The sequence below is a fragment of the Pempheris klunzingeri genome, chromosome 10 (genome assembly GCF_042242105.1).
Source record: "Pempheris klunzingeri isolate RE-2024b chromosome 10, fPemKlu1.hap1, whole genome shotgun sequence".
NCBI lineage: Eukaryota > Metazoa > Chordata > Actinopteri > Acropomatiformes > Pempheridae > Pempheris > Pempheris klunzingeri.
Genome location: NC_092021.1, coordinates 9,477,198 through 9,503,546, shown reverse-complemented (window position 1 = coordinate 9,503,546; position 26,349 = coordinate 9,477,198). Strand labels below are relative to the sequence as shown.

At 42.7% G+C, this 26,349-nt stretch overlaps 1 protein-coding gene across 4 annotated transcripts in view; it reads right to left on the bottom strand.

Annotated features, from left to right (window-relative positions):
- The window catches only part of hdac4 (histone deacetylase 4), a 116,562-nt gene that overhangs the window by 14,878 nt on the left and 75,335 nt on the right, over nucleotides 1-26,349 (bottom strand). For all 4 annotated transcript variants that reach the window (XR_011585197.1, XM_070838756.1, XM_070838758.1 and 1 more), the window contains 15 exons: nucleotides 22,096-22,224; nucleotides 21,775-21,881; nucleotides 21,356-21,475; nucleotides 20,794-21,007; nucleotides 19,939-20,150; nucleotides 14,231-14,506; nucleotides 12,572-12,758; nucleotides 12,042-12,175; nucleotides 11,189-11,291; nucleotides 9,664-9,710; nucleotides 6,625-6,732; nucleotides 4,746-4,801; nucleotides 4,289-4,376; nucleotides 2,527-2,646; nucleotides 2,325-2,422 (listed from right to left, as the gene is read on the bottom strand). Coding sequence is in view for 3 of the 4 variants with exons in the window: in XM_070838756.1 (XP_070694857.1) it covers nucleotides 2,325-2,422; nucleotides 2,527-2,646; nucleotides 4,289-4,376; nucleotides 4,746-4,801; nucleotides 6,625-6,732; nucleotides 9,664-9,710; nucleotides 11,189-11,291; nucleotides 12,042-12,175; nucleotides 12,572-12,758; nucleotides 14,231-14,506; nucleotides 19,939-20,150; nucleotides 20,794-21,007; nucleotides 21,356-21,475; nucleotides 21,775-21,881; nucleotides 22,096-22,224 (1,999 nt within the window). In the remaining variant the exon portion in view is untranslated. The remainder of the gene's footprint in view (nucleotides 1-2,324; nucleotides 2,423-2,526; nucleotides 2,647-4,288; nucleotides 4,377-4,745; nucleotides 4,802-6,624; nucleotides 6,733-9,663; nucleotides 9,711-11,188; nucleotides 11,292-12,041; nucleotides 12,176-12,571; nucleotides 12,759-14,230; nucleotides 14,507-19,938; nucleotides 20,151-20,793; nucleotides 21,008-21,355; nucleotides 21,476-21,774; nucleotides 21,882-22,095; nucleotides 22,225-26,349) is intronic.

Sequence of the window (26,349 nt, the reverse complement as noted above, 5' to 3'; positions counted from 1 at the left end):
CAGTCAATAACAGGTTAAACTGCAAAGCTTCAAGGCTTTCCCCCTCCGTTCATAAAAAATAGTAGAGGAGAGCGGGAGAGGAGAGAGAAAAAGAGCGAAAAACTCACACACGCACACTTACACTTCAAAGCCCTGTCATCTGGCGCTGCAAAAAGCTGGTTTAAATTAAGTTTAATTCTCCCACTCTCTCGTCTTTCCAAGTTCATGGCAGAAGAGCGAGTGAAAGGAGGAGGAGAGAGAGAAATAAAGAGAGAGAGAGAGACGCTGCTTCTGGTTTTCATTAAGGCCAATTTTCTTATCTTTTTTCTCTGTGCTTTCTGGAGGCTCAGACTTGATCCCCTGCAAATGCAACGTGGCACTGGGCAGCGGAGGAATGGGAAGGTGCCGGCTGCAAGGCACGTATCCCCTCCCGAAGACAGAGAGGGAGGAAGGAGAGGATCACAACACACAGATAAACAATGGGATTGAACGAGAGAGAGAGAGAGAGAGAGAGGCTTTCTGTATCAGGTGTCCATGCAAGTGTGTGTGTCTGCATGTTGTTGTAAATGTGTGAGAACATAGATGCAAAAGTGGGCATGTGTGAGAGTTTGTGAGTTTCTTTCTCTGTGTTTTTGTGCAAGTGCATCACTGAGCCAGGGCATTCTGCATTTCCATGAGCTTGTATGCAGCATGTTACACATGACAGCATCTGTAACTGTGTTACATTGTGTGCACATTTCTACAAGCATGGTATATATATATATATATGTGTGTGTGTGTGTGTGTGTATGTGGTAGATCTATGTGCTCTGCTGGTTTCTTGTGGGGCCAATGAATTGTCCAATACTGCTACAGCCTCAGGGGATTAATGGCGCCAGGGTCTGATGTGATACACACCCAAACTCTTGTTTTCCTTCACTTTCTATATTTGGACTTGTTCCATAATGCAAAGAACTCTGATTTGATAACCCACAATTACACAAACACAGTACAAACCTCTCTGAATTGGACACTGCACCCTTAAACAAACATATACATAAAAAATGACTGCATAAAAAAGGGGTTCCAGTATTTTGCAAGATTAATGTTTTCTAGTTTAACTGAAGCACAGTACATTGATATACTGATTAACTTAAATATGTTTGGTCATCTCAAAATACAGATGGAACTCCAAGAATGCTCTTACAGTCGTTAAAGGGGCACTCCACCAACCAAACAGTTCGGTAATGTTGTCTGTGGCTCTGGCTTTCCTAAGAAAAAATAACCCTGATGGGACCAGGGTCATCTCAGCTTGGGCTTCAGCCTTTTTTAACCAAATGCCTTCATGATAACCTGAAGGTGTGGTGTTTAAAAGAAATAGGCACTTCGAAGGCAACGAGTGTCTAATGGAATTTTTTCCATGATCAATTTTACTACAGAATTGTAGTTGCAATTGCAATTCATTTAGTAATATGGATACCTCTGATGATGCTTAGTGTACTACTTTTGACCACCGTCGTTATTCATAGAAGGTTCTTCATTATAAGAGGAAGGACTCATTTCTGCACACGTGCGCCATGTGTGTTACTGATGATTTATGTGAATAATGCATCACTTTGTTTATCAATGGAGATGGAGAAAAGAACTAAGCCAACTTGTGTGTGAGGCACACTCCACTCCAAGGCTATTTGCTTTAGTGATGGATCAAAATTATGTCTGCAGTGTGATATTCTTATGTTAGAAGGCTGTCGTTCATATGTGCATATTGAATTCATACACACACAAGAGTGAAAAGTGGAAGATGAGAGAAGAATAAAAAGTGGAGACAGGGAGAGTGGGAGCATACAGGGATCTGGGGTGTATTAACGGGCTAAGGTGTGCTTCCGGGGGCTTGCGTGCTGAAAGCTGCATGAGGACAGTTGCCTGTCGGTTTGATGTGTTTGGCTCAGGCCAGATGGACCCACGATCGCAAGCATGGGTTCATCTTCAAACAGTGCTGGAACCAGTCCAGACCTGCTCCTTAACAGCTGCATAAACCAGAAATGTGCATGAGACATGTACATGTCTGGTGTGTCCATGCCTGTATGCTTGTAGGCCTCTCAAGTTCTGTGTGTGTGTATGTATGTTTTGTATGTGTGAATGCGTGTGTAGGAGGGAGGTTATATATAATAAATATCAGGCCTGGCATGGGGTGGAGCTCCCTACCTACTCAACCCAGCCCCAATAGAGCATTTTTCAAACTATGCACTGCAGAGCCTTCCCCCAAACACTCTCAGGCTGATATTTAGCATCACAAGGAACTCAATCTACAGTGAGACCATTTAGTCACAATTCTCTCTAATGTAGCAGGTGGTATCATCGTCTTACCTAAATGCAGCCAGGTAGTCTGCGTCACCCATGGGAGGCTCCAGTCCTCCAGTAAAGGCCATGTTCACATTGAAGCCTGCACCTGCTCCACTGCCCACCTGCAACACAAACACACACACACACACACACACACACATGGATGAGCTGCGTTGTCTACTAGATACATATATGCAGATAAGTATGCTTTGGTGTTCCTTCCCACCTCATCAGGCGCTCCACTACCGGGGAAGAAGTTCCCATCGTCGTAGCGATGCAGTGACAAGTAGAGAACACTTGAGTCTGAGTAGAAGGCCTGCTGGGTGCCATTACCATGGTGAACATCCTGGAAGCATCAAGAATTCACGGTTTAAGGCGCAATTTTACGGAGAATGTGGGAAAATGAACGATTAAGAAAAATCTTTTTGACAATCAGCACTGCTCTTAGAAAACATTGATACATTGATATATTCACACTATCAATATTAATAATATTTTCCTATGTGAATAATGTGCAATAATGTGAATTCAACCAGAGTCTGGTTACTTATTTATCATATCTTGCTTGTGTATTTACTGATGCTTCTTTTTACTTATTGCTGCGCTATCCTCTTTGCAGTTGTACACTGCAATTTTCCCTGCAGTGGGATTAACAAAGGATTATCTTATCTTTATCCTATCTTATCTTATTATATGATTTGGCAAATGGATGAGATTTACAGAGAAAGGGCTATCAACTCCTGCACTGACACTCAGAGACCGCACTACTGCCAGACAGTCTGTATCTCAGCAGCACTCTGCTGTGATGTCAAAAAGGGATGGTCAGCAGGATTCAATAAAACACTCAAACTTCACAGCATCAATTAAATGACCTCATTGTCTGTATCCCAAAAATGCTTTAATATTCTGATCCTAAAAATGTCCCTGTTGGCTGGAGGCATGGTGGCATGACAAAGAGTTTGCTAGCTGCACTAAAAGTCCCCCTATGACAGACAGAGAGGAAATGAAAAGGCCCTTCAAAGGCTTTTGGGAATGGCCATGACCAGCCAGGGACGCCACTGAAGAGCACTGGTCTTAGACATGTCCAAAGCTTTGTCATACCTTCTTATAAATTACTTTGTCCCGGCTTTTGAAAAAAGGGGACAGTGTCTGACCAGAATAGCTGATGTTTTAAGCTATTTTCTTCCTCTCATAACAAGCACACCATACAGATTGTGGCTGTTTCACTGTTCTAATAATGCACTTGTGGTTTTGAACTGCTTTGGTCTGATTGGCATACACGTGTACTCCTGTGTTTGACTGTGGATTGTTTTACACAACATTCTGCCTTGTGAAAAAAAGAAAAGAAAAAAGCTCAACATGAATAGTTAGGTCAACTAATAACAAAAAACAAGAACAGGCCAAAAGGTCCATTGGTGGTTGCTGTTCATTATCCCTCATACTACTAAAACAGTCAACACATAACAGATTACTGATGATTTAGTTATTTTTGAAAGATTATTGTGGGGAGCCATTTGTGGTGGATGAAGTAAAAGCCATCCACTTCACTTACAACAATGAATATGCTAGGAAAATTGAATGGGAATCTGCCCAATAGTTATTACATGTCCCAAAAGATGCAAAATTGGCCATTAAAAGTAAGAGAACAGCAAAAGCTTATGGAGAGACCTGACGGTGTTACCAAAGGAAAGGTTGAAACATTGTGATTTGTCCCTGTAGGGCTAAACTAGGAATTATCCCAACTACGAAGATCACTACCACAAAGAAAACACTACACACACAATCTAGAGGTGCACAATCTCCACATAAATGGTAATGTTATGCCTTAAACCCACATACGCTTCAATGGTAATTATACTTGGTTCATGGGAGGGAATGGGAATACGGGTGATGAGGTGGCCGGACACCTACAGCGTGCATAGGTGTGCATTTACCAAATGGACGGTAACGTAACAAGCCACCCACTGCATCGTGTGTGTGGAGCTCACCCAGTCCACGATGAGGATTTTACTGACATTGAGCCTCTGCTGCAGGAGCTTTGCTGCAATGGCAACTGAGTTGAAGTAACAGAACCCCCTAAAGGTGGACAGAGGAAAAAAAGGACAGTAACAAGACAGTGAAATTATAAACTTGAGCAACACTGAATCATAACACAGACATGAGATTAAAGTATATCTCAAATTGAGAACACGTTGATGTCTTCTGTGCAGAATCTAAGCTTTGATATGTGATTATACACAGGAATGTCACAACGCAGTATGTAAGATGTCTGAAAGGATGAGCCTAACAAAGCTTTTCAGAGGAAGTGAGGGAGGAGGACGTGTAAGGAAAATGTATGTTCTAAAGGGAATTGAATTAAAGACAAAAGCATGGAGAAGGAGGAATCTCTGGTTAAGTGATACATGCTAGAGCTGATCTTTCATTCTAAATTTTCAGTTCACTCACATAGGCGTGCTCTCCTCAGCGTGGTGTCCAGGTGGCCGAACTACAGCAAAACCATTCTGTCAGCGAAAAGAAAAATCATTCACACACAGCATGTTTCAAACAGTGACTGTACATAAAGCATCATGGTCAATGGAAGTTGGTTCTGCTCGCTTTGATCTAATGCTGCTCTTTTTTTCTCTTTGAGAGACTTGAGGCTGAGATGATCGAGAACAGGTTTGGGTTGGACAACAATGCAACATGTAATAATACCACAAAAAAAAAAAAAACAGAAACAGAAACACATATATTGAAAATAAAATACTTTAATTCTACAATGTGTCCATCAATCCTCTCAAAACCATTACTGTTAAAAAATGTCCTGCTGTCTCAGTTTAGCATTTAAAGATGAGTAATTCAAAAGTGTGTGCATACACACACAGTAACAGATGCTTGCACTGGGTTAGTTAAGGGGAGCTTTGTTGAGGCAGGGACCTGCGGGACTCCCAGCAACTGTTTTGGGGGCTCCCACTGCTATACGGGGACTTTAGATAGATGTTTGGGTTGATGTAAAGCGAGGTAAGCTGGACTAATGATGTTGAGTCAGCTGCTGTGGATTAGCAGCCAGCCAGGAGTTTATTGTAGAGACAACTGCCTCAGCAGGTTTGAAGACACTCTGTTAAAGCAGGCTGCATTATACAGTATTTACGTGGGTGGATGAGAGATAAGGGGAAGGTGGGCTTTTCTCAGCGCAGAGGAAAAATAACTGTGCTAAAATAGACATGGGGAAAGAAATAGAGAGCAACAGATGGAGAGGCAGACATATGTGAGTGTGTGCATGGAATCGATTTATAGCATTCTGTGGAGTTTAGAGAGTTGTCAGTGCAGGTGGTATTTGATCATTTGGCTGAGGACAATCCTCTTCAAACCATCTGTACATGTGTAGGCATGAACGTGTGAATGCGTGTGCATGCATGAGTGTGTGTACACATGTGCATGTATGTGTTAAGATCGGGTTAAGCTGAGAGCAAGTCAGTATCTGTGAACTTTAACCCTCGTTGAAGCAAGTCCATAATATTCATGTTTCAGTTAAGTTTAGTGTTTCCCCACCTGTGTGATCCATTCAATTTTGCTTTTAAACTCTGATATTGCCAATCACACAATGTTCTAAACAGAAACACCAGACTTTTCTTCACAGTAATAATGCCCATATGTAGAAGAGGAATTTAATGCATGCACATAAAGCCAAAAACCATATGGATATAAGCATGGCCTGCTACTGTTTCTCAATGGAATGATATTAGTCTGCGATATGTTGGTGCTAAGTTAACTCTTAATGCAACGGCTGCTCTGCAGGTGGCTGTGGTGTAATACCAATAAAGCAGGCCTGTTAGTGGGGACTGGCATTTGCAGTGCATGTGCGCCGGGCCTCCCTGCTGGGTTCAAACAGTAAGCAGCCATTGCCACAGACACAGGAAGGCTGGCTGGTGGGCAAAGCATGACGGGGATGGGGAGGTCTGTCTGCGAGGTGCTAATGAGACTTTGGGATGGATAGTTCTGGAAGGAGGTTTCTCTTTTCTTGATGTGTTTTTCTGTGTGAATTGACAGTACTGCTCTGCCGAAGCAACAATGAAATGAAAGCTCTTGAAAATGCATCGATGCAATTAAACCTGTTAGGCAGACTAAAATGAAACCTTTCAAAGTTCTAGTCATGGACTTATTTTGGTGGCGTCCATCTGAGCTTTGTTTCATGTTGGCTCCATAATTTTTAAGATTATTAAAAGCACACACGGAATTACTCACATATACAGACATGACAAACGCACAACATCCTTCAGTCATTCCGATCTCTAAAAGTAAACCCCAGCCTGCAGTTTTGACTCAACAATACATCTGAACTAACCTTCAGTTCTCCCGATGCTACTTTGAAGACCAGCTCCACCACCGAGCCGACAGCCAGACGAGCTGCACTGGATGAATGAACCTCATTCCAAATGGTGTCGCTGTCCACCTGCAAACACACGCACACACACACACACACATATATATATGGTCATGTGTTGTTTATATCACACTGTTAAAAGGAACAAAACATGTGCAACTTTGGACCGTTTTCCAATTACTCAAGGATATTTGATGGTGTGGTTTACAGTGCTTCGGTGTGGCAGCAACTGTAAAACTGCGAGGACATTTGAAATCATTTAGCTTGTGTCATTTCACAGCATCAAAGTCAGTCTTTGAAAGTGGCGGCTTAGGGACTGCTGGAAAACGTTTTCACCGACATGAAGAGAAAACAATAGCGAGAGAAAGCGTGACGCAGTAATGCATACTTGGAAGCTTACTCATACAGACAAATGGCCAAAATTGCACGTGCTAGAACAGACAGAATACTTGAATATTTATTTTAGCACACTAGAAGAAGCAGATGTAAGAAAACTCTGTTTTACGCTCTTATAAAATAAGTATAAATATTCTCTATCGGTGGTTTATTGCCGATTTAGATTTCCACTAGAAATGTTGGATGAAAAGTTAGAAAATTTAAGCCTGGATACAAAAACTAGAATTTTAAGTGAAGCCTTCATCAGTTTATAAGAACCAACGTTTTTCAGAAAGGTTGAGCTGTAGCGCCTTTATTTAGATTTATTTTATCGAGTGAAAATAAGCTTTCAGGACTGATTGTATGTCTCACTGTATGTGTGCGTGTTTGAGTATGTTCAGACACTGGGCCACCATTCAGTGATCAAGCCTGATTAATGCTGAGGCATGCACGGCCCTCAGCCCAAATCACAACAGTACATCCACAGTCATGCACAAAAACACACACACACACACACACACACACAAGCCAAATGGACCATACTGTTCTATGGGATTGATTGTAAGCAGGGCCATGCGCTGGATAAAATGCACACCCTTCGTCAGGCATGGCAGATACTGCAGGCAGATGGAGTGCATGATAAACACAGAGAGAAGAAGCTGGCAGAGGAAAAGAAGAAAAGGAAGGTCTGTGTATCAATGTGTTTGAACTGTACACACATGTGTGGAGCGGCCGGTGCCAGAGATCTAGGGAGGCTTTATGATGTAAACTCAGGACTTTGAATATGTTAACTTTAACCTGCCAGTCACCGTCTCTGTCAGACAGCTGGCCTTTTCATCCACACTGACGGCCTTTCACTCGCTCAGCTGGCCGACTGGTACATTAACCCCTGCCGCCCGGTCAGCCTCCCAGTCAGCCTCCCAGTCCTTCAACCAGTCAGTGTGTTAAGCGACTCTACAGCTTTTCAGCCAGCCGGCCCACTTTACTTTCCTCTTGTCTCCAGTGACGGGAGTGATCAAGGCTGGAGGAGTACTCCATAATAACATCCACAGGGAAGAAAAAGGGTCTTTTTAAGTTGAGCCAAGAAAGATTTTGTCATGAAAAAAAACTGTGGTGCATTTACCATAGACTAAAAACTAAAAAGAAGGGAGTGAGGAGGTATATAGAGAGTGCTGCAGATGAGTGACTGATGGAGCTGAATGAGAAGAGAGTGAACCGGGGAGTCAGTAGAAGACACTGTGGTTGTCAGGTCAGTGAGTGAGCAAATGAAGAGCCGAGTGAGTGAGTGAATGGGAAACTGAATCATATATACAAGTCAGGTTAATGAGCACAAATATATGCAGCATGTGGAGACTTAGCGTTTTATTATTTCCCTTGTTGATCTTAGTTTTGCCTCAAGCCAGGAGTGGGACACAAGCTAGTCAATAAAAAGTGAAAGGGAAGGGGTGTGTGTTTGTGTGTGTTTGCGTGTGTTTGCGTGTGTGTCTGAGGTAGAAAAGAGCGGGAACGTGCTGGTATGATGGAATGATGGTTCTCCACAGGCTGACAGCCTAATTTCAGCCCCCCTTCCTCTGTAAATGTGTGTGTGTGACTTGTATGTGTGTGTATGACAGGAAGACAACAATTTAGTCTCATTTGCCATTATAAAGAGCAGAGCAGGGCCTGGGCTCTTCTAGTTCCCACCACAACAGCAGCAGCCCCGAGGGGGGTGGGTGGTGGGGGGGTAGGAGGGGGGCAGAGAGAGGCAGAGAGAGAGAGCGAGAGAGAGAGAGAGAGGGGGGAGGTAAGGATTATGGATTACATGCAAAACATTTGGAGACGTAGAAGGAGTAAGTAGCAATGTACCTGTATGTGGGTGTAGGGTGGGCGGTTGTTGGGATTACTTCAGCATTGTGAATAAGATAACAACACACACACACACATGCATGCACACACATACAGGTGTGAGACCGTTCCAACATATCCCTTTCAAAAGGCAGCGCTTCCAACTCCACCATCTAAACCACTGCCGTAGCACACCAACATCCCCAAACACACTGCTATGTACACAAACATAAACATACCCCCCACCGCACCAGTTTGTACACACATGCACACACACACACACACACACACACACACACCAGCCCGTGTACTGAAAACATCTGGATATAATTACAAACACGGCAGAAAGGCAAGCAACAGCTTTTGTTGCCTCTGGACCTTGAGGGGCGGGGTTTGTGTGTGCGTGTGTGCGTGCGTGCAAGTGTGTTAGGATTGTGTGTGTGTTTGTTTGGTGGAACAAGAACAAATGGGTCCATTATTTAGGCAGGGGGCAGAGAGAGAGAGAGTGGGCGAAAGGAAACACACATTATACTACTATTTGATGATGCTGAAACTATGCTTATTCGTCTCATTACAAAGTCAGATGGAGCAGTGCCAGCTGGGTATTGATTAGATTAACACAATGTAGTAAAAACACAACAGCCTATTACGACAATTTTCCACTGAATAAACCAGCGTGACTAACACTGGCAATTTCCATGTATCAGTATCAGGAACACAAGTTACGAATACTTAATTGCATGGCGCATGTTTGTAAAATGACTAAAGCTCGACTTCATGAGCAGACGATATGTGACTTACCCCTATGCCTCCGCACGGTAGCCTCACAAACATGGGACTCACTGAACCTGAGGCACAGAGAAAGAATCAGAAAGTGGTAGAGAAATAGAGAGAGAATGAGCAAAAAGGTTACTGGGTGAATGCACAGCTCTCTGGACTCACAGGCACAAACGGGTGAACGACCGCTGAAACTGAGCATTTGACTTTCTGACCTAATCTAACAGCATGAGTATAAAGGGGCATGCTTTAATTGGGCAAGGTGAAGGGGAAAAAAGCATGTCATTGCCCCGATAATCAAAGCCTCTCCCTCTTCGGGGGGAATCAAGATTTAAACATCTGTTTTGTCAGCAAAAATAGAATTGGATAGACTTTCTGACAAGTGGGTAAATAAACAGAAAACTAGCCTCTCCTCTAAATGACACAACCTTTATTTTCTATTCAAACTGCATAGTAACTTTTTATGTGAAACAGGTCGAACTTAACAATGTGGAACTTTGAATTTAAACAAACACTAAAAAACATTAAACTAATCTCAATCCAGTGTTGACAACCGGACTAGTGTAAAGTTTCATGAGTACAGCAGCAGACCTCTGTGAGTGAGCAGAGCGTGGCACTCACATTACCAAGGTTAGGGGTCCGAATACGTGCTAAAAATACATGTCCCAAACAGAGGGAAACAATCCCTAACCAGATATCTAATATAGTGTTGATGAATACGTTAATCTCTGACGAGGTGCCAGCTTTGTGGGTTTTATAACAGTTTGCATTCTCCTCTATTTTCTGTACTTTATGTCTGCAAAGCCACCTGAATGCTGAACCTTACACAGGAGTATCTGGTGATTCTCCTGTGTAAGCAGTAATAATAAGGGGAATTTATGTCTCCACTGGAATGAAAGCTAAGATGACCACTGGGGTTTGTCCCTTAGCGCGCGCACGCACACACACACACACACGCACATACACACACGCACACGCGCACACACACACACACACACACACACACACACACACCCGCACCCCCCACCCCCCCCCACACACACACCTAAGTGACTAAGCAGCCTGTGCGACTTTTTCTTAACAAGCTTCAACAGGTCCTCACCTTATCGTAACACCTCCAGGACTTTATTAGAGTGGACCTTTTGTTATGACATGGTTTAAACATTAAAGCAGATTCCTCTAACAGATGCCGCAGATTCATAGTATTTACATGAAGGACTTAGTCTGAGATGTAGTCTGCTAAAATGGAGAACGTTCCTTAATACTTAATGTTGCGTGTGTATACGCAAGCACACCTATGCACTGAATATTTGGCTCACTCTACTTGTAACTTGTGCGTAAAATACTGTGAAACACATTAGTATTACTATTTATCTCAACACACTATATTTCAGCAGTAAAGCTTCCATATTTTGTCAGACTAAGATTTATAAGGTGGACAACCGCATGGCTGACAGTCAGACTACCTAGAAATCTATACTGTAGCTGCCAGATCAGCTCCAATTTGCAATGAGTGCATTTGTGAATAATATGTTATTGTGTGTCTTACAGTCTAGTTTCTGCCGCAGTGGGTTGGTTCCGTACAGCAGGACGTGGGCTTCAGAGTGGACCGTCTGTAGCTCCTCCAGTGAGGCTTTCCTACCACGGATACACTGGACACAGAGTAGGACGGAGGAAAAAACACAGATAGAAGTAAATGAGACAGACAATGACAAATTATGTATCCACGCTCACATATCCAAACTGCTCACGGTCACTGAAGAAGATGGCAATGATGGGGTGAAGACTTTCATGAATATAGTCACACTGTTTGAAGCTCAGGATACCATGTGGGTAGGCTCAATGGTATCTGCATGCGTAAATCAGTATTTTGGACATGAAACTAGTTCATTTTCACGCCATAACCACAAAATGCATGTTTTTCTTGGGAAACCAAAGTGCAAAGTGAAAATAGTTCGACACTGCCCTCCTCTGGTTGTAATAACAACCTGCACTTCACCATTAAACAGTGGCATGTTTGTCACTGTTAACCTTTGAATCTTTTATCTTATATTGAAGATGTTTTAACAGAGAGAAAGCAATGATAAGCAATGATAATTTACTTTTGAAAATCAGTTACTTATCTGTTAGTTAATTTCTCTCCTCTGTTATGATACTGTGTAGGTGCCTCACTATAACCATAATTCATCATTTTGACAGAAGATGGACATAATGCAGCGTGCACACTGTAATTTACATGAAGGGAGAGGACAAAATCAAGCCGGACAATTTTAGATATTTTTCAAGTCTATTAGACAACTAACTATGGTTTTATATGTATATTGTATCTATCTAACTCAAAGTGTCCTTATGCTACATCCACATGGCCACACCTCTGTGGTCCAGCATAATGGTGGCCTTACCTCGCAGTGCGCTCTGAGGCCTGTTTCCTGTAGTCGGGACCAGATACTCTGGATGCGGCCAGCGTGCTCTGGATGACTAGTGGTGTTACCACACATGCACTGGTGCTTCTGCATCAACGAGTCATACACCAGACCTGGAAAACAGTAATTGTATATCTTTGACGACAAGGACAGAAACAAGATGCCTGTAATCCGCGATTACTATTATGTGGAGAGGTTCCAGGGAGATGAGGAGATCCTGCACGGTAAATTACACTTGTAGTGACTTATACTGTCAGAGGGCCCCGAATAACTAACAACAGCCTTGTGCATATACACAACCACTGTGTGTTGGTCATCATGCTGTGTGGCTCCAGAAAAAGATTTCCTCTAACCTGCAATCAGCAGGATAAAAGGATGTCTCTAGATTGCTGTTTACCGCTCTACGAATCAGTGTGAGATCAGTTCACACACCAATAAAAAGCATCACTTACACATTTAGCTGCAGTGTGTACAGTATGTCAATGTGTTATTATCATTTTCCAACAGACCTGTAGTAAATCGAGGCTTGGCGGGCGGCTCCTGTACTACCATGGGGAAGGAGGCAGAGGCTGGGGATGACTGGGCCCTGGAGAGGGGGCGATGTCCAGCAAAACTGACTGATAACCCGGCTGCTTCCATGGAGGCTTGGTAGTTCCTCAACTGGTGGATCCGCTGCTGCTCTAACAGCAGAGCCTGCTGCTTACACACAAACACACACACAGAGCGACATGTGTTGTGTGACTGCTAGACTGCAATAGCTTCCTTTTGCCAGAAGATGGCCCTACATACCTGCAGACACCAATTATTGGAGTTGAGTTACACAGTGACATACCAGGGTACATAAATGTGTTAGCAGTGCAAGAAAATCTGGTCAAAACAGGTCAAAAAAGTTATTAACCTAGTGATCTTACAATATTCATGTGTGCCTTTACTTCAAAAGCCCACCCTTAAAGCTGTCTTTTGACAAATATAATGGATACTATTAATCTAAAACCACTTTATTTTCAACTTAAATTCACATCATTACATCTCTCTTTATGTGACTATGCAAGGAACAGACGATAAGCCATCAAACTGCTCACAAAACAGCAAGCAAATTGAGAAATCATGCTTTTGAACATGTATTTATTAAGGATTTACTTCGAAAGTGTCTCATGTAAACGCTTGGAAACTTTACCTTACTTTCTGTATGTACCTCAATTAAATCTGTGGGTCCACTCAAAAGAGTCTCACTAAGCAATCCTGTTGTTCAATTGTGATGGGCGTGTCTGCTTACACTATGGGCGCCATGGCAACCATGAGAGGAGCGCCTGATTGAATTTGGCTGAGCGGACAGCAGGGATGGGCTGGACAGATGAGGACATGGTGTGCTGACTGTGTACGTGTGTGCGGCCACAGACAGGGTGAGAGCAATATAGAGATAGAGAGTGATTGTCACGTGCATCCATGGACAAGTCGTGCAAAACTGGAGACTCTCTATGCAATGGAGAGTTCTGTGTGGGTGCACAGTACATATTTGGAGAGCATGAGAATGTGAGTGTCCATATGGAGTCGTGCTGGGGAGGAGTGTGGAGGAGGTAAACATGCCCTAAGCCATTCATAAAAAGCACACTACTCTGCATTGGTAAAACAGGTGTAGAATATGTCAGTATGTCTTTTGCATGATATGGGGGGGAAAAACATTTAAATGCAGCTTAAAATATTCCAAAGTGTGAGCTGAACAGATAGTCAGATCGAATGTAGAGTGTAATGTTTGAGTCAGTCACTACTAGCTCCATCTGTCACTGCTGTCAGGTACTTCTCATCCACTTTCCTTAAAAAGATCCACCACAGCAGTTAGTTAGGTAGCCAGTGAAAAAGATTCCTGCATAGTGTGTAGTTACACTCACTCTGAACCTGAGTAAATGTGTGATGAGATGCAGTAAATACAATGTGTTATTTTTATCTTTAAGCTGGAATTTCGGAGAAGCCGATTGAACTTGTAGAATCTTGTAGCATTTCAACACTCAGTCAGTCTCAAATTTCCATCATTGACTTCTTCAATCATCTATTTCTGTATCATTCTTCCTCATCCTACTTCTCTCCCGTCTTACTTTTTTCTTCACATAAGTCTTTTGTTAAAGCCCCCTACACCTATCCTTCACCTCCTCCCCACCCCACATCCTTACCTGTCGGAACAGGAAGTCCTGCTCAGCCTGTCTCTGCTCCCTCTGCTCCCTCTCCTCCTGCTCTTGGGGGTCTGGGGGCTCCTGCTTGATGACCAGCCCTCGCAGAGGCCCCGTCTCCTGCACAGACGTACTGGAGGATAACGAGGATGAGGATGAGAGCCCCTGGTGCTCCCTCAGTTCCTCCTCTGTCTCCTCTGGGTGACTCTGGTGCTGCCTGGCTGGCCCTGGGGCACTAGAGCTCGCAGCCGTCACCTGATCGCTGGGCTTTGACATGATCTGGAGCACGGAAAGAGAAGTTCAGGTGAGAGGTTTTGCAGAGCACTGCTATGATTTTTCACTAGCTCATGCATGCCTAAAATAAATAAAAAATCATTGAACACGCTTGTAATGTCATGTCAACATTGAGGAATGGACTGATGCTGGGAATACATGTGTTATAGCACGATGTGATATGATATGAATATGGCAGCAATGGCAGAAACTGACTTTACTTTTTCAGCCCTGACTAGTGGACACAAAGCCAAGTGTTCAGTGCACTAATCATTGCTGCTCCATGTTCAGAGAGATTTTAGTAAGAAAATCAAATGAAATATTAAAAGTGATGGGGTATTTGCAGTCATACCTTTGTACACTAATACTTGAGACTGAAAAACTGCCTCTGTGTCTCAATAAAAGACACAAATGATCAACATTTTAGAAAGAAATCCATCAGGACAAAAACAGAACATCAGCCTCAACAACATGAGAAAAGACGGTAGGGAAGACATGCCTACAACATGTGATGCCATACAACCTGCACCACTTAAACAAGTCTCATCTAATGTTGCTGAAGGTGTTTTTCATTCCAGAAATAGCCGACTGCTTGGTTCGAGAACGACAAAACAAAAGTAAAAGACCTTGAATTTACAAAAGGTAACATTAGCCAGGCATTTTTTTGCACAAATGGAGATAAACCGGACCTGTACTCTGAACTCTGATCATGATCTGTTATTCATTTATTTTAAATCTCCTCCAAGAATCTCTATGACTCATGCACAGCACAGGTAGTTAACTTTACTATGCCTGGGCAAGAGGAGAAAACTGAGCAAAGGACGTGAGGGAGAAAAAGAGGAAGAATTGTAGAGGGGCGATTGTGGGAATCTTGTTGTGGCAGCTGTCCCTGTCGTCAAAGACCTCAACCTTGATGTGTAGGTCATGATTGGAGTGGCCCACTGTTTGTGTATGGAACACACGCACACACACACACACGCACACACACACACACACACACACACACACGCACGCACACACACACACACACACACACACACACACACACACACACACGCACACACACACACACACACACACACACAAAGACACACACACACACACTTGGCTGGCATATTGCCCAGGGAACAGTCCATTGACGTCAGAGAGCAGGCTCTTGCCTCATCCCAGTCCCTCTTCTCCAAACAAACTCAAAACACTTATCCACTCCTGCTGCACTGTCTCTCGCTCTTCCTTTCTCTCTTGTTTTCCTCCCTTGCTCTCCTTCCAACCGATGAAATAGTTGCTGGGATATGAACCATAAGGGGACAGACACTATAAGCCTGTTGAATAAGCTGGAGAGAGAGAGAGAGGTCGGCAGGCAGGGTAAGGGAAGTTGGTTATTATACACAAACACTTGACACTAGTTGACTCTTGTCACTACCTGTATCTCTCTCTCTCTCACTTGTACAGCAATACCATGACGGTGAGTGTACAACAGAATGGCCTTAGCTCTGTCGGGTAATTAATGACAGGCGGCAGGCTCCGGATGGAACTGTTTCAATGTTCTTTAATTCCTGTCTTTGCTGCTAACATGTCCGACTGCCAAATTTGAAGTTAGCAGGAAGGGCCCGTTTTTGTCGCTGATTTGACTAAAAAATGTGAATGAGGAAAGGACGGAAGGATGATGTGTGGTTCAGGAAGTGGTTCACGTCTAATGCCGAACAGGGTAGATAGATGAAACTAAACATACCGTTCCATTGGGACATTTGTCACAGTGATACTGAACTCGTATATATCAGCTTTGATGACACTTATCTCCATAAAAAAGACTGTTATTGAAATCAGACTGTGTAGTTTATTGTATTTCAGATTAGGACTAGTAGGCAGCACTCAGTTGTATTTCATAGTGATATGTCTACATTTCCCATTATGTTATGTTGTTTGAGTGGCAGTAAACAAATGAAACAAAGGCAATGACTAGCTGGGGACATTTATATAGATACAACATTTTGTAAGAATTGTCCTACTAGGTATGCAACTCCTATGACTGTGGAACTGGAGCAATCATATTAGAGAGAAATACATCTCTAATATGCGTTTTCAAAACTTAAAACTATTATATCAACCAGAGCAGCCATATGAAGGCAAGCTGGATTTATGTTTTGTTTTTGTTTTAGTTGGCTCCAGTGCTGTACTTGAGATGGCAGCATTAAGGTATGCCAATGTCAGAACCTTTTATTTGCAGCCATTGGTGATTTACCGTAAGTGCATCCGTACATAAGAGCATTAATTAGAGTTGGTGGGTTATTGTGCCAATTTTTTTCTTTTATTGTGCATCACCTGTTCAACGATTACACAACTCAGTCACTCAAGGTTGTTCTTGCTTAATCACCAATCTCTGTTTTTGATCAAGTAATACAAAGGCGTGGATTAACATAGACAAACCACTGAATGTAACAGATTTAACTTCCCGAACATATCCAAAGAAGAGTATCACACGCCAAGGTGTTTTCTTTTTACACATTTTTACTGTGAACTAAAATCTGTTATATCACCTCTGCCTTAAACTTAAAGTGAAATCCTTACATATTCCCGTTGCTATTTGGAGTATGTGTTTCACAGTTGAAATGACAGATTACAACACTGTGGAATGGGGCAGATCATTTAAGACATTTGACCTTTTCAAGCTACACAGAAAGTCGCCTGGCCCCAGTTAACTGAACAACCGTCACTGAAGTAACTCCGACTTGTGAAGAGCTGACTGGGTGCACTTCATTTGAACAGTGAACGGTGTACAGAACAGTGATAATTCCAACCTGTCCATTAATGGGAGTTTTTGAAGTTGGGCTGTCTGAGGTACTTATCCATATTTTGTGTGTTATCTACACTAGATGGTGGTCAGCTCATCCTCAGTTTAGAGAAACAGACAAGAGTCCCGGCAAAGACGCTAAGCAATGTACTGCTGAGGAAGGGGACAGAAGAAAAATTTATTTCAATGTATTTCAGGTAAGTGTATGCTATATTAAGAATATTTTTACTGCCAGACAGCGCTTTTCATCATGCGACTGAAGCAGTTGTATCACTCTGTCTTCTCTTCAAAGTCACCAGAATCTATTGAAAAAAACTGTAATTTTAACTTGCAGAGCACAAGCTACTGGACTGCTGTTGGCTTTCTCCACAAACTAATATATCAGTTAGGATCTGAACTAACCATTTAAAACACAACATCACACAATAACAAAAACGAACTGATCGAGGCAGCAATGTACTAGTAACTCAAGAGTTCTGCAAGGTAAAATTACTGTTTTGTCAATGAAGTCTGGGGGCTTAGTAGAGAGCACAGACCAATACAAATGCTTCAGTTTCCTGTCAGAAAGGCCTGCCTGACAGCAATGTAAAGAGGTGAAAATATTCTAAATATAGCTCACACTTAAACAGATATTGATTTTTTTTAGGTGCATCTTTTTCAATATGAGCTAAAGTCCATTTCTCTGCTACCCCCGTCCACAGCAGTGAATTGCTCAGCGTTCAAACTATCCCTTTAAGGTAAATGCTTCATGCGTCTAAAAGCAGTGCAATTGTAAGAAAAGAAGGGATACAGTGATGTACACTCTGGATAGGTTGCTCGTCTATCATACTTACTGTATGGACAAACATGCATCATTCACACCTACAGGCAATCTGGGAGGAAACCAGAGCAGCTAGAGGAAACCACACAGACACAAACTAGCCGGCAGGATCAAACCTGGTACCTGCTTCCTGTGAGGCAAATGGGCTATCCACTGGGCCACCATGCCAGCAGGCTCATTTTCCTAAATAAATTACATTACAGTACAGTAAGGTACAGGCAATGATAGAAATTACAGCTACTTGTTTTTATGCTTGAGGTAATCATTTCTAGTGCTTGATTCTAGTGTTGATTTGTCCGAATTATATTACATCATTAGTTGTTTGAGAAGGGGCCACAGACTTTCCCCTTGTTGTCTGTGAACACATCTTTTGCACATGAGATATTGGCTTTGCTGTCACTGTCTGCTCATTGCTCTCTGTGCCAGACAGACTGTGTGGGACTGTTCTTATTTTTTTCATGGCTCTTTAACTTAACACAAAAATATGGACAAATTCAAGTGGGCGGGAAGCAAATATTACTTGCATTTCACAAGCCAAAATTACTTGTTTGAAGCTCTCCGTTACTGTGGGTTTACTGATGTATTAACTGATTATTATCCAACTGGACTGCATGCCATAAATGTATAAATTAACATGGATCTACACTGGGTGGTCTGTGATTGGCTACACTGAATTAGGGAAGGAATCCTGTTTCCCAAATGCACAATGAATTTAAAGCATGGACCCGCAACATAATCAGAGGTACCCTTTTTTGATTCCTCAATAATTAACAGTGTTCAGTACATTCTAACTGAGAAATTGTTTGTTTTTGTGAATAATAAAACAACCACGCTTAAAACCCAAAGCGATGAAATGTTACAACATGCCTCTTATTATAAATTATGATCATAACCGTTCTCTCTATTTTTTCATATGCAAACTCATTAGCAACAGTTTTTATTGTAAGTTGCCTGGAAAAGTGCATTAATACACATTAATGTTACAAAAGAATAACCTGGTTTTACATCTAAGCTTAATTAGCTCGAGTCACAACAGCCTGGAGTCTTGCAGAAGAGGGAGTCACCAACAGCCCAGCAGCACAAGCTAATGGAGCTTAATCCTAGAGGAATTTCAGCACACACACACACACACACACACACATAATGATGCACACACCAACACTAACAACCATCTCCTTCTCTACAATGACACAATGCTGCAAATCCCCTCATCACCTTGTTCGCATGCACACACAAACACACAATCACAGTACTCTTTGTCTTCTTCTTGTGTATACATGTATCTGTACATGGTAGTTATATGTTTGTTACATGTCATATGTTTGTTTACCTTTGTTGCCCTTGTTTTTTGCTGTATGTCTACTCTGTATAAGTACTTTGAGCGCAACAGAAAAGTCAAATTCCCTGGATGTGAACACATACATGGCATATAAAGCTGATTCTTATGATGCAGTGAGTCAAATATCCTGTGTGACCATATATGGAGGCAGCTTCCTGTAGAGCACAGTTGCCAGGGTTACAGGGAGAAGTGGAGATACATGAACACAGACAAGAAAGACTTTCTAGAAGACTTGCTGATTGCAGGCTGATTCATCCTGCTCTTGGAGCAAAGACGGGATTCACATACATTAACCAAATCAGCGTTGTCTAGATGGACAAACACTCCTACACACACACACACACAGACACACACACACACACACACACAGCTGGCAGCTCCATCACAGCTGTTTAAATGTTGTAGATGTAGATACCATTCTTGACACACACACACACACACACACACGTATGCATGTATAGTACCAACACATTCACACATTGAGTTACCTTGTTGATGATGTGCTGCTGCTGTTGGAACTGCTGTTTGTGTTTCTCCAGGAACTGCTGGTGCTGCTGCTGAACCACCAGCTGCTGCAGGGCCTGGGCCTGTCCACACTGCTGCTGGGGCAGAGGGGCTGACTGGGTTCTTCCCAGGGGACGGTGGCCCCGTGCAAGCTTGGAGACAGAGGGTGATGGTATTGGGAGGCCACCCAGACCAACTGTGGTAAATACAGAGAGGTCCCAGGAGAATATTATTATCATTTCATTATTTCTGTAGTTTTGGCCCTCATTCCTATTGTTTCTGAGCACATTTGCCAGCTTAAGTGTAGAGGTATACAGCAGGGTAAAAAATGACATGACTGAAGTGGGGTTTGTGACGCTCAAACAAATGTATCCACCGTTTTACAGATGTCTCTTTCACAATTCAAATCTATGGGAAAAAGTCATTTTGGGCCAAATTGCATTGTGTGATGGGCAATGTTGTTGTAATTACATGGTTTGACCATAATGTAAAATTACAATTTTAAAAGCCAGTGAACTTCCTGGAGGATTAGGCAGCGACTAGCAGTGGAAACAGTTCGGAATAAAGACTCTTTTGGTAGAGTACCAGAAACTGTGCGCTACACTAGCCCCTTTATCATAACTCCGCCTCGCTATCATGAGCTGGAACATAGTTAACGATGAAAGTCATCTCTGGTGTGTCCGTGAGCTCACCAATAGAGGGCAGCGGTCGCCCTGCCGCAGCTTTTAAGTCACGATGTTACTATGGTAGAGGCTCAGTGGCTGATGAATATTGGACATAGTCCATTGGCCCAACCCTAGAATGAAATAAAAGTGAATGAAATAAAAGTGAATACTGACCCATTGCATTGTGGCCCTGCTCCAGCAGTACCATGTGTTGGAGAAGGGGGTTGTGACCAGCCGTGCCCCCTCCTGCCCCGTCCCTGTCCAGGGCTGAAGATGCCAAGTAGGAGGGCAGGTGGGCAGTGGGCAGGAACGGAGCACTGAGAGGAATGCCCTGCTGTAACGCAGGCAATGCCAGACGACTCTCACCATCTTGGTGCCCTGATACCACCTACAAAGAGAGTGAGAGTGACCGAGATTGAGAAACAAGGACAGAGAGGGAAAGAGGCAAGCAGATCCATAAGGAGACAGATGGACAGAGACAAAGAAAGGTCAAATGGGACAGAGTGAGAGAGAGATGGAGTCAGAGAACATGTAAAGCGCCTTCATGCAAAAAACAATTGATAAGAGCTTTTTTTTTTTTTTTATTTCTTTAAATATAAATCCAGTATGGATTTGGCACCACGTGCAGCTCCATGAGCACTGATTGGCTTGAAAGACAACTCAGTGATCGTATAAATATTCTTTGGTGTAATGGGTGTATTGTATCATTGTAATATTGTGCATTGACTTTACTCACAGTGCTAGCAGGCCCTGTGGCTGGCAGTCCCAGGGTGATGTTGGGCAGAGAAGGGGAGGTGTAGAGAGAGAGCTGGCTAACTGAGCCTTCCCTTGCAGCCAACCTCTGAAGCAGAGAGGCCTGAATGCACACAACCACACGACATCACAGTAAATACTCAGACTTTACACAAATAAAGTAGATTACCTGACCTCTATTGCACAAACAAGCATACACACACACACACACACACACACACACACACACACACACAGAGTACTTGAGCTCTCCATTAAAACATAAAATATATAGACATTGCCATAATCCACCTGGAGTCCTGTGGCCACTTGTCTGCCACATACACACACACACACACACCAAAAGACACACACGTGTGTTCCAGTCATATACATACAGACACTGGGAGCCATGTTGGTTACCTCTCCTGGGCTGCTGGATATTGTGACCCCGTTCTCATTGGGGATGTTACTGGAGCTGTTGTTGGGTGAGCTGGGACCTGAGCCGGGTGCACTGTTGCATGCTGACTCTAAAATGCACAAACAACGATACAACAATTAGATTTATCTAATATCCTTCTCACATTCCCTGTCTGAGATATTCTCAAATACGACTGCCATTTCTTGACCTTGTTTTGGGATATTCTATTATATTTAAACTTGTCTATCAACTCACTGGAAAAATAACATTCTGCAGATCTTTCTCATGACACCAAATTGAAATACAGTGATAATAGAGCTCACCAGACACGTCTAAGGAACGCTTCTTGGCAGAAGGGATGGGACCGTCTTTCCTTCGTAGCAGAGGGCTGCTGCGGCGCTCTGTCACCTTCTGCTTTAGCCTGGAACGGAGCTTCAGGTTGGGCTCAGAGGCTGATAAGACGCAGAGAGGAACAGGGACAGGATGAAATTCAGTCTAGAGTAAAACAAACTTTTACATGCAAGACCTTTTACATGTAATAAAAAACTATTGAAAATGACTTGATGTCTTGTCAATATCTGTTTTTGTCATCAACTGTGGCTTATCCCATCCCATTTAACAAATAGATGACTAAATGAATAGAGCTAAGCTATGCACAGTGCTTGAGTGACTAAGCTAAGGAAGAGTTTCTGAGTATCTGATTCTCAGCTGGGCCACCCATTACAAAAATATTAAGGTGTTACACCTCTCATTAGCCACATAAATGTGAAAATTACAGATTCTCTCTAGACTGGCTGAACTTTGAATAGCTGTTGCATGCAGCTTTGTGGTAGATTGCTGTGCTACACAAGTGGGAGCTTGTTTGTGGGTGAGTAGTTGGGTTGATGAGCTTGTTCCTATAGGCTTTGCAATTGTTGCAGGGCTGCCAACTTTTCAGTTCAGTTTAGAGTGAGATCTGGTATTAGTGAAGTCGGTGCGTTTTATGAGACAGCCTTTCGTGACGACAGGGTGTGGGTCATCACTTCTCAACTCCCAGGAATTTTGTTTCAAAGCTTCAACTGCCAAATTCACAATTTTAAGATGAATAGATGACAAAAATCATGGTAAATGATAACAGGAACGGTTGATCAGCACACTTGCCAACCTCCAGACATTAGAGCCTCAATCAGGAAACCAAACCAAATCATGTTATCTTAATTTTGTTGCCTAAATGTTGAATGGGGAGGAAAGGGTGAAGGGGCATTGAAAAAGAGAATCTGGAAGGCTGGCAATTAGCTGCATCTTCATTTAAAAAGTATGTGAATGACCAAAAACCCACAGTGCTCAAAGACAGTGGATGCTGCAGTGGATCATTCTGTCCAGCAAACAAACTATTAACCAATGGTACAGTCGGATAAATAAGAGCTTGAATAAATATCAATGCACGATGCATTATTGCAGTATAATGCATTCATCGAATGGTGGCTTGCTGGACTTTAACTAGCCTAAACGATTAGTTGTAACAAAGCTCTCATTAACGAGATGATATATTGTCCTTAAAGTCTCAGAGTTGGATCTGCAAAGACCATCAACAATGTGAGTTTATTCTCCCTCCTGACTGCGGACAATGGAAGTATTATATCGAGACACAACCTTGAAATCAATGGACTGTTGAATGAGTTGAATATAACGTGATGTACAAACACAGAATCAATAAAATCAATCAATAAATAAAACAGGATGAAATACTTTCCTCTTAAAAAGGACAAACACACGAATGTCATAATCGTTTAATTTAAACACTGGGCCATTTTGATAATGTAGAGTGCTGAAGTGCATCAGCTCTACAGTATGTGAATCCCATTTATGTTACATGGCTTGTATGGGAATAAAGAGGCTTCCCCTGTGCGAGAGGCTTTAAAGGAGAACTCAGGTATTTCTATCTTTCTATCTATTTATTTTTACATAATCTGTGTTTGACATGACTGGTACGTACAAAAACTTTTGAAATTAGTCCAGTGGACCACATTGGCAAAAAGGGTTCTGAATGAGCTACAATAGCTGTAATGTAATTCCTCGAGCCAATAAAAGTGCTTTTCCTCTAAGAGATTCAGATTGTTATTCGTTAAGAGGTTGAGATTGTTATTCGAAATGTCTGACGACATTATGGAAGGGAAATAAACCTGTAAGTAAGGCAGCAGTCGTTTCGAACCCAAAATATGTGCGAGTGGCGCCCAGGTTTAAAAATACTCATGTTATTGTTTAACTCAGGTGCGTTTTGTTGTAACTAATTGTAGCGAAAACCGACTGCGCATGGATGCGCAGAGCGGTGTACAGACAGACTTCATCCGCCCACTGGTAATTTTGTGTTCCACTGCGTGAGAAAATGGACGTGTGGCGTGAGAGTGTGTGAAAAGTGTCAATTGCGTGAGTCTCACGGTCAGTGTGTGAGAGTTGGCAGCCCTGCATTATGTGTTGGCCGACAGATTCGGGAGCTGAGGTTAGCTATCATCATTTGACAGTGGGAAGTGCTACAACAAGAGGGGAAGCAGCCAACTGGCAGCTTTCATGACCCCACGCTTAATGATGCTGCCTCCATCCTCTGCTAATGAACACTGCTTGTTTTCAAACACTTTCAAATACAAAACTTCCCATTGTGTGCCTTCATGTTTGTTTGTATGTGTCTGGATCTATATTTCTTTGAGTTCTGCCTTCACATAGATGCTCCCCTGCTGGATTTGCTGTGGATTTTGAAGTATTGGTGAGTGCTAAATAAGGGCGAAAGAGAAGGAGGACACATTTAGAATATTCCGGCAATCTTGGTAGGTCAGGGATAGGACCTGACCTTTTCTGGCCAATCCTGCTTTGGTGTATCTCTGCCAGACTAGCCCAGACACGGGCAGCTTTATTCCCTCCTCCACTGGCTTCCTTCCGTTCAATTAGTTGAAGCTGGACGGTTGACCAACGGTTGACCCTATGCTCGTCCCACGGCCTTGTATCAAACAGACCACATTACGTTCATTAGCCTCAGAGAAGGAGCTGGGACTTTCTGGCCAGCCAAGTGGAAGCAACTCATTCTTCTTTGTGTAATGTAGAAATTTACTGTCAAAAGACTTATTCAGGGTCATTCTAACCCCCTTGGCCTTTGCTCTCTGTAGCCTTCGGTGCTAATTAAGAAAGGATGAAGCAAGAAAGTATTAATGCACTTCAAAAAGGTGCAAGCACTCAACATACGTCCTGGTCTGTGGGGTTGAGATGACCTATTGTGAATCTATAATGTCTAAGTACTTTTTCAAGTGCACTTGACAGTTTTAAGGGTAACATGCTGCTGAAATTATGAAACTCAATCATCAAAAAAAAAAGAGCTTCTTCTAAGCGGAGGGCACTCTTCCAAAGTCTTTGTTAAGAGGCATGGGATGAGTCAGGATAAAATGCTGTGCATTAGCTGAACTGGAGGAGACAGGAAAGGAAGGGGAAGAAAAGAAAGAAGGAAAGGCCATGACTTGTTCAGTTTCAGTCTATTGCACAGGGACATTGTAGTAGTGCTATTTTGACAATACCAGAATTATCATAATAATTATGATATTAAAAAAAATGAATAAAAAATCAGATTTTCTGATATTTTACAATAGACATTTGGTACGAGTTAAACCAATGCATTAGTAATCATGAACCAGAGCATTCAACTTATTTTGTAAGTGTGTTTGATTCTAAGTGCTGAAACATGTTGACATCCTAGCCCCTTTTGTTATGCTCGAAAAATTTTAATCAGGTGTCACAGGAAACAAAGTATCTACTGACTGTGGGCTCGTGTGACAGCTTGTGTTTGTGCATCCTCACTCACTAACAAATGGAAGAATAAATGGTGGAGTGGAGAGCAAGAGAGAGACTCAATAGACGGATAAATGGAAGGTTAGAGGGAGGTTAAGAGGACAGTAAAGGAGAAAGAGAAGGAGGGTGAAGTAGGGGTGTGTGTTTGCTGGGCACTGGTCGCCACAGGGGTGTTCACCTCAGGACGCAGTGACTTTGAAGGGTGTTAATGCCGACTGGGCAAAAGCACACCAGTGTGCACATGTGCGAACACACTCACTGCAGAGGGCCCAGACTGGTTTTACTGCTGATGCTGGCAGTTTTACTGTAGCCCTTTCTCCCTTCTTCACCTTCATCCATCCCTTCCTCTCTTTCCCCTCACATAACTTCCTCCCCACTTCATAGTTGAGTCTTTCTCCCTGTTTTTCCACACAAACATGCACATAAGAAGCGACCGTTGGCAAATGTGGATGTGCCGCCTTGTTGTAGAATACTTCACTTGCCTTTATTCTGATGTTGATGGCCCGGAACAAATAAAATGCACAAAGGCACATGTCTTGCTGATGGAGAAAAAAACCTCCACCTCTACAATCCACAGTCCTGGGATTATGGAGCTAACATTAAAAAAAAGATATCTGTCCACATTAGCCATGGGTGGCCAAATGGGCTTTGAAGGCGTGGAAGTGAAATAACATCCCCTAAATGCATTGTATATTCACTTCATATGCTATGTATTATATGGCTTCAGATTGCTGCATTGCAGCTTTCATGTTTCTTTGCCTGGATAC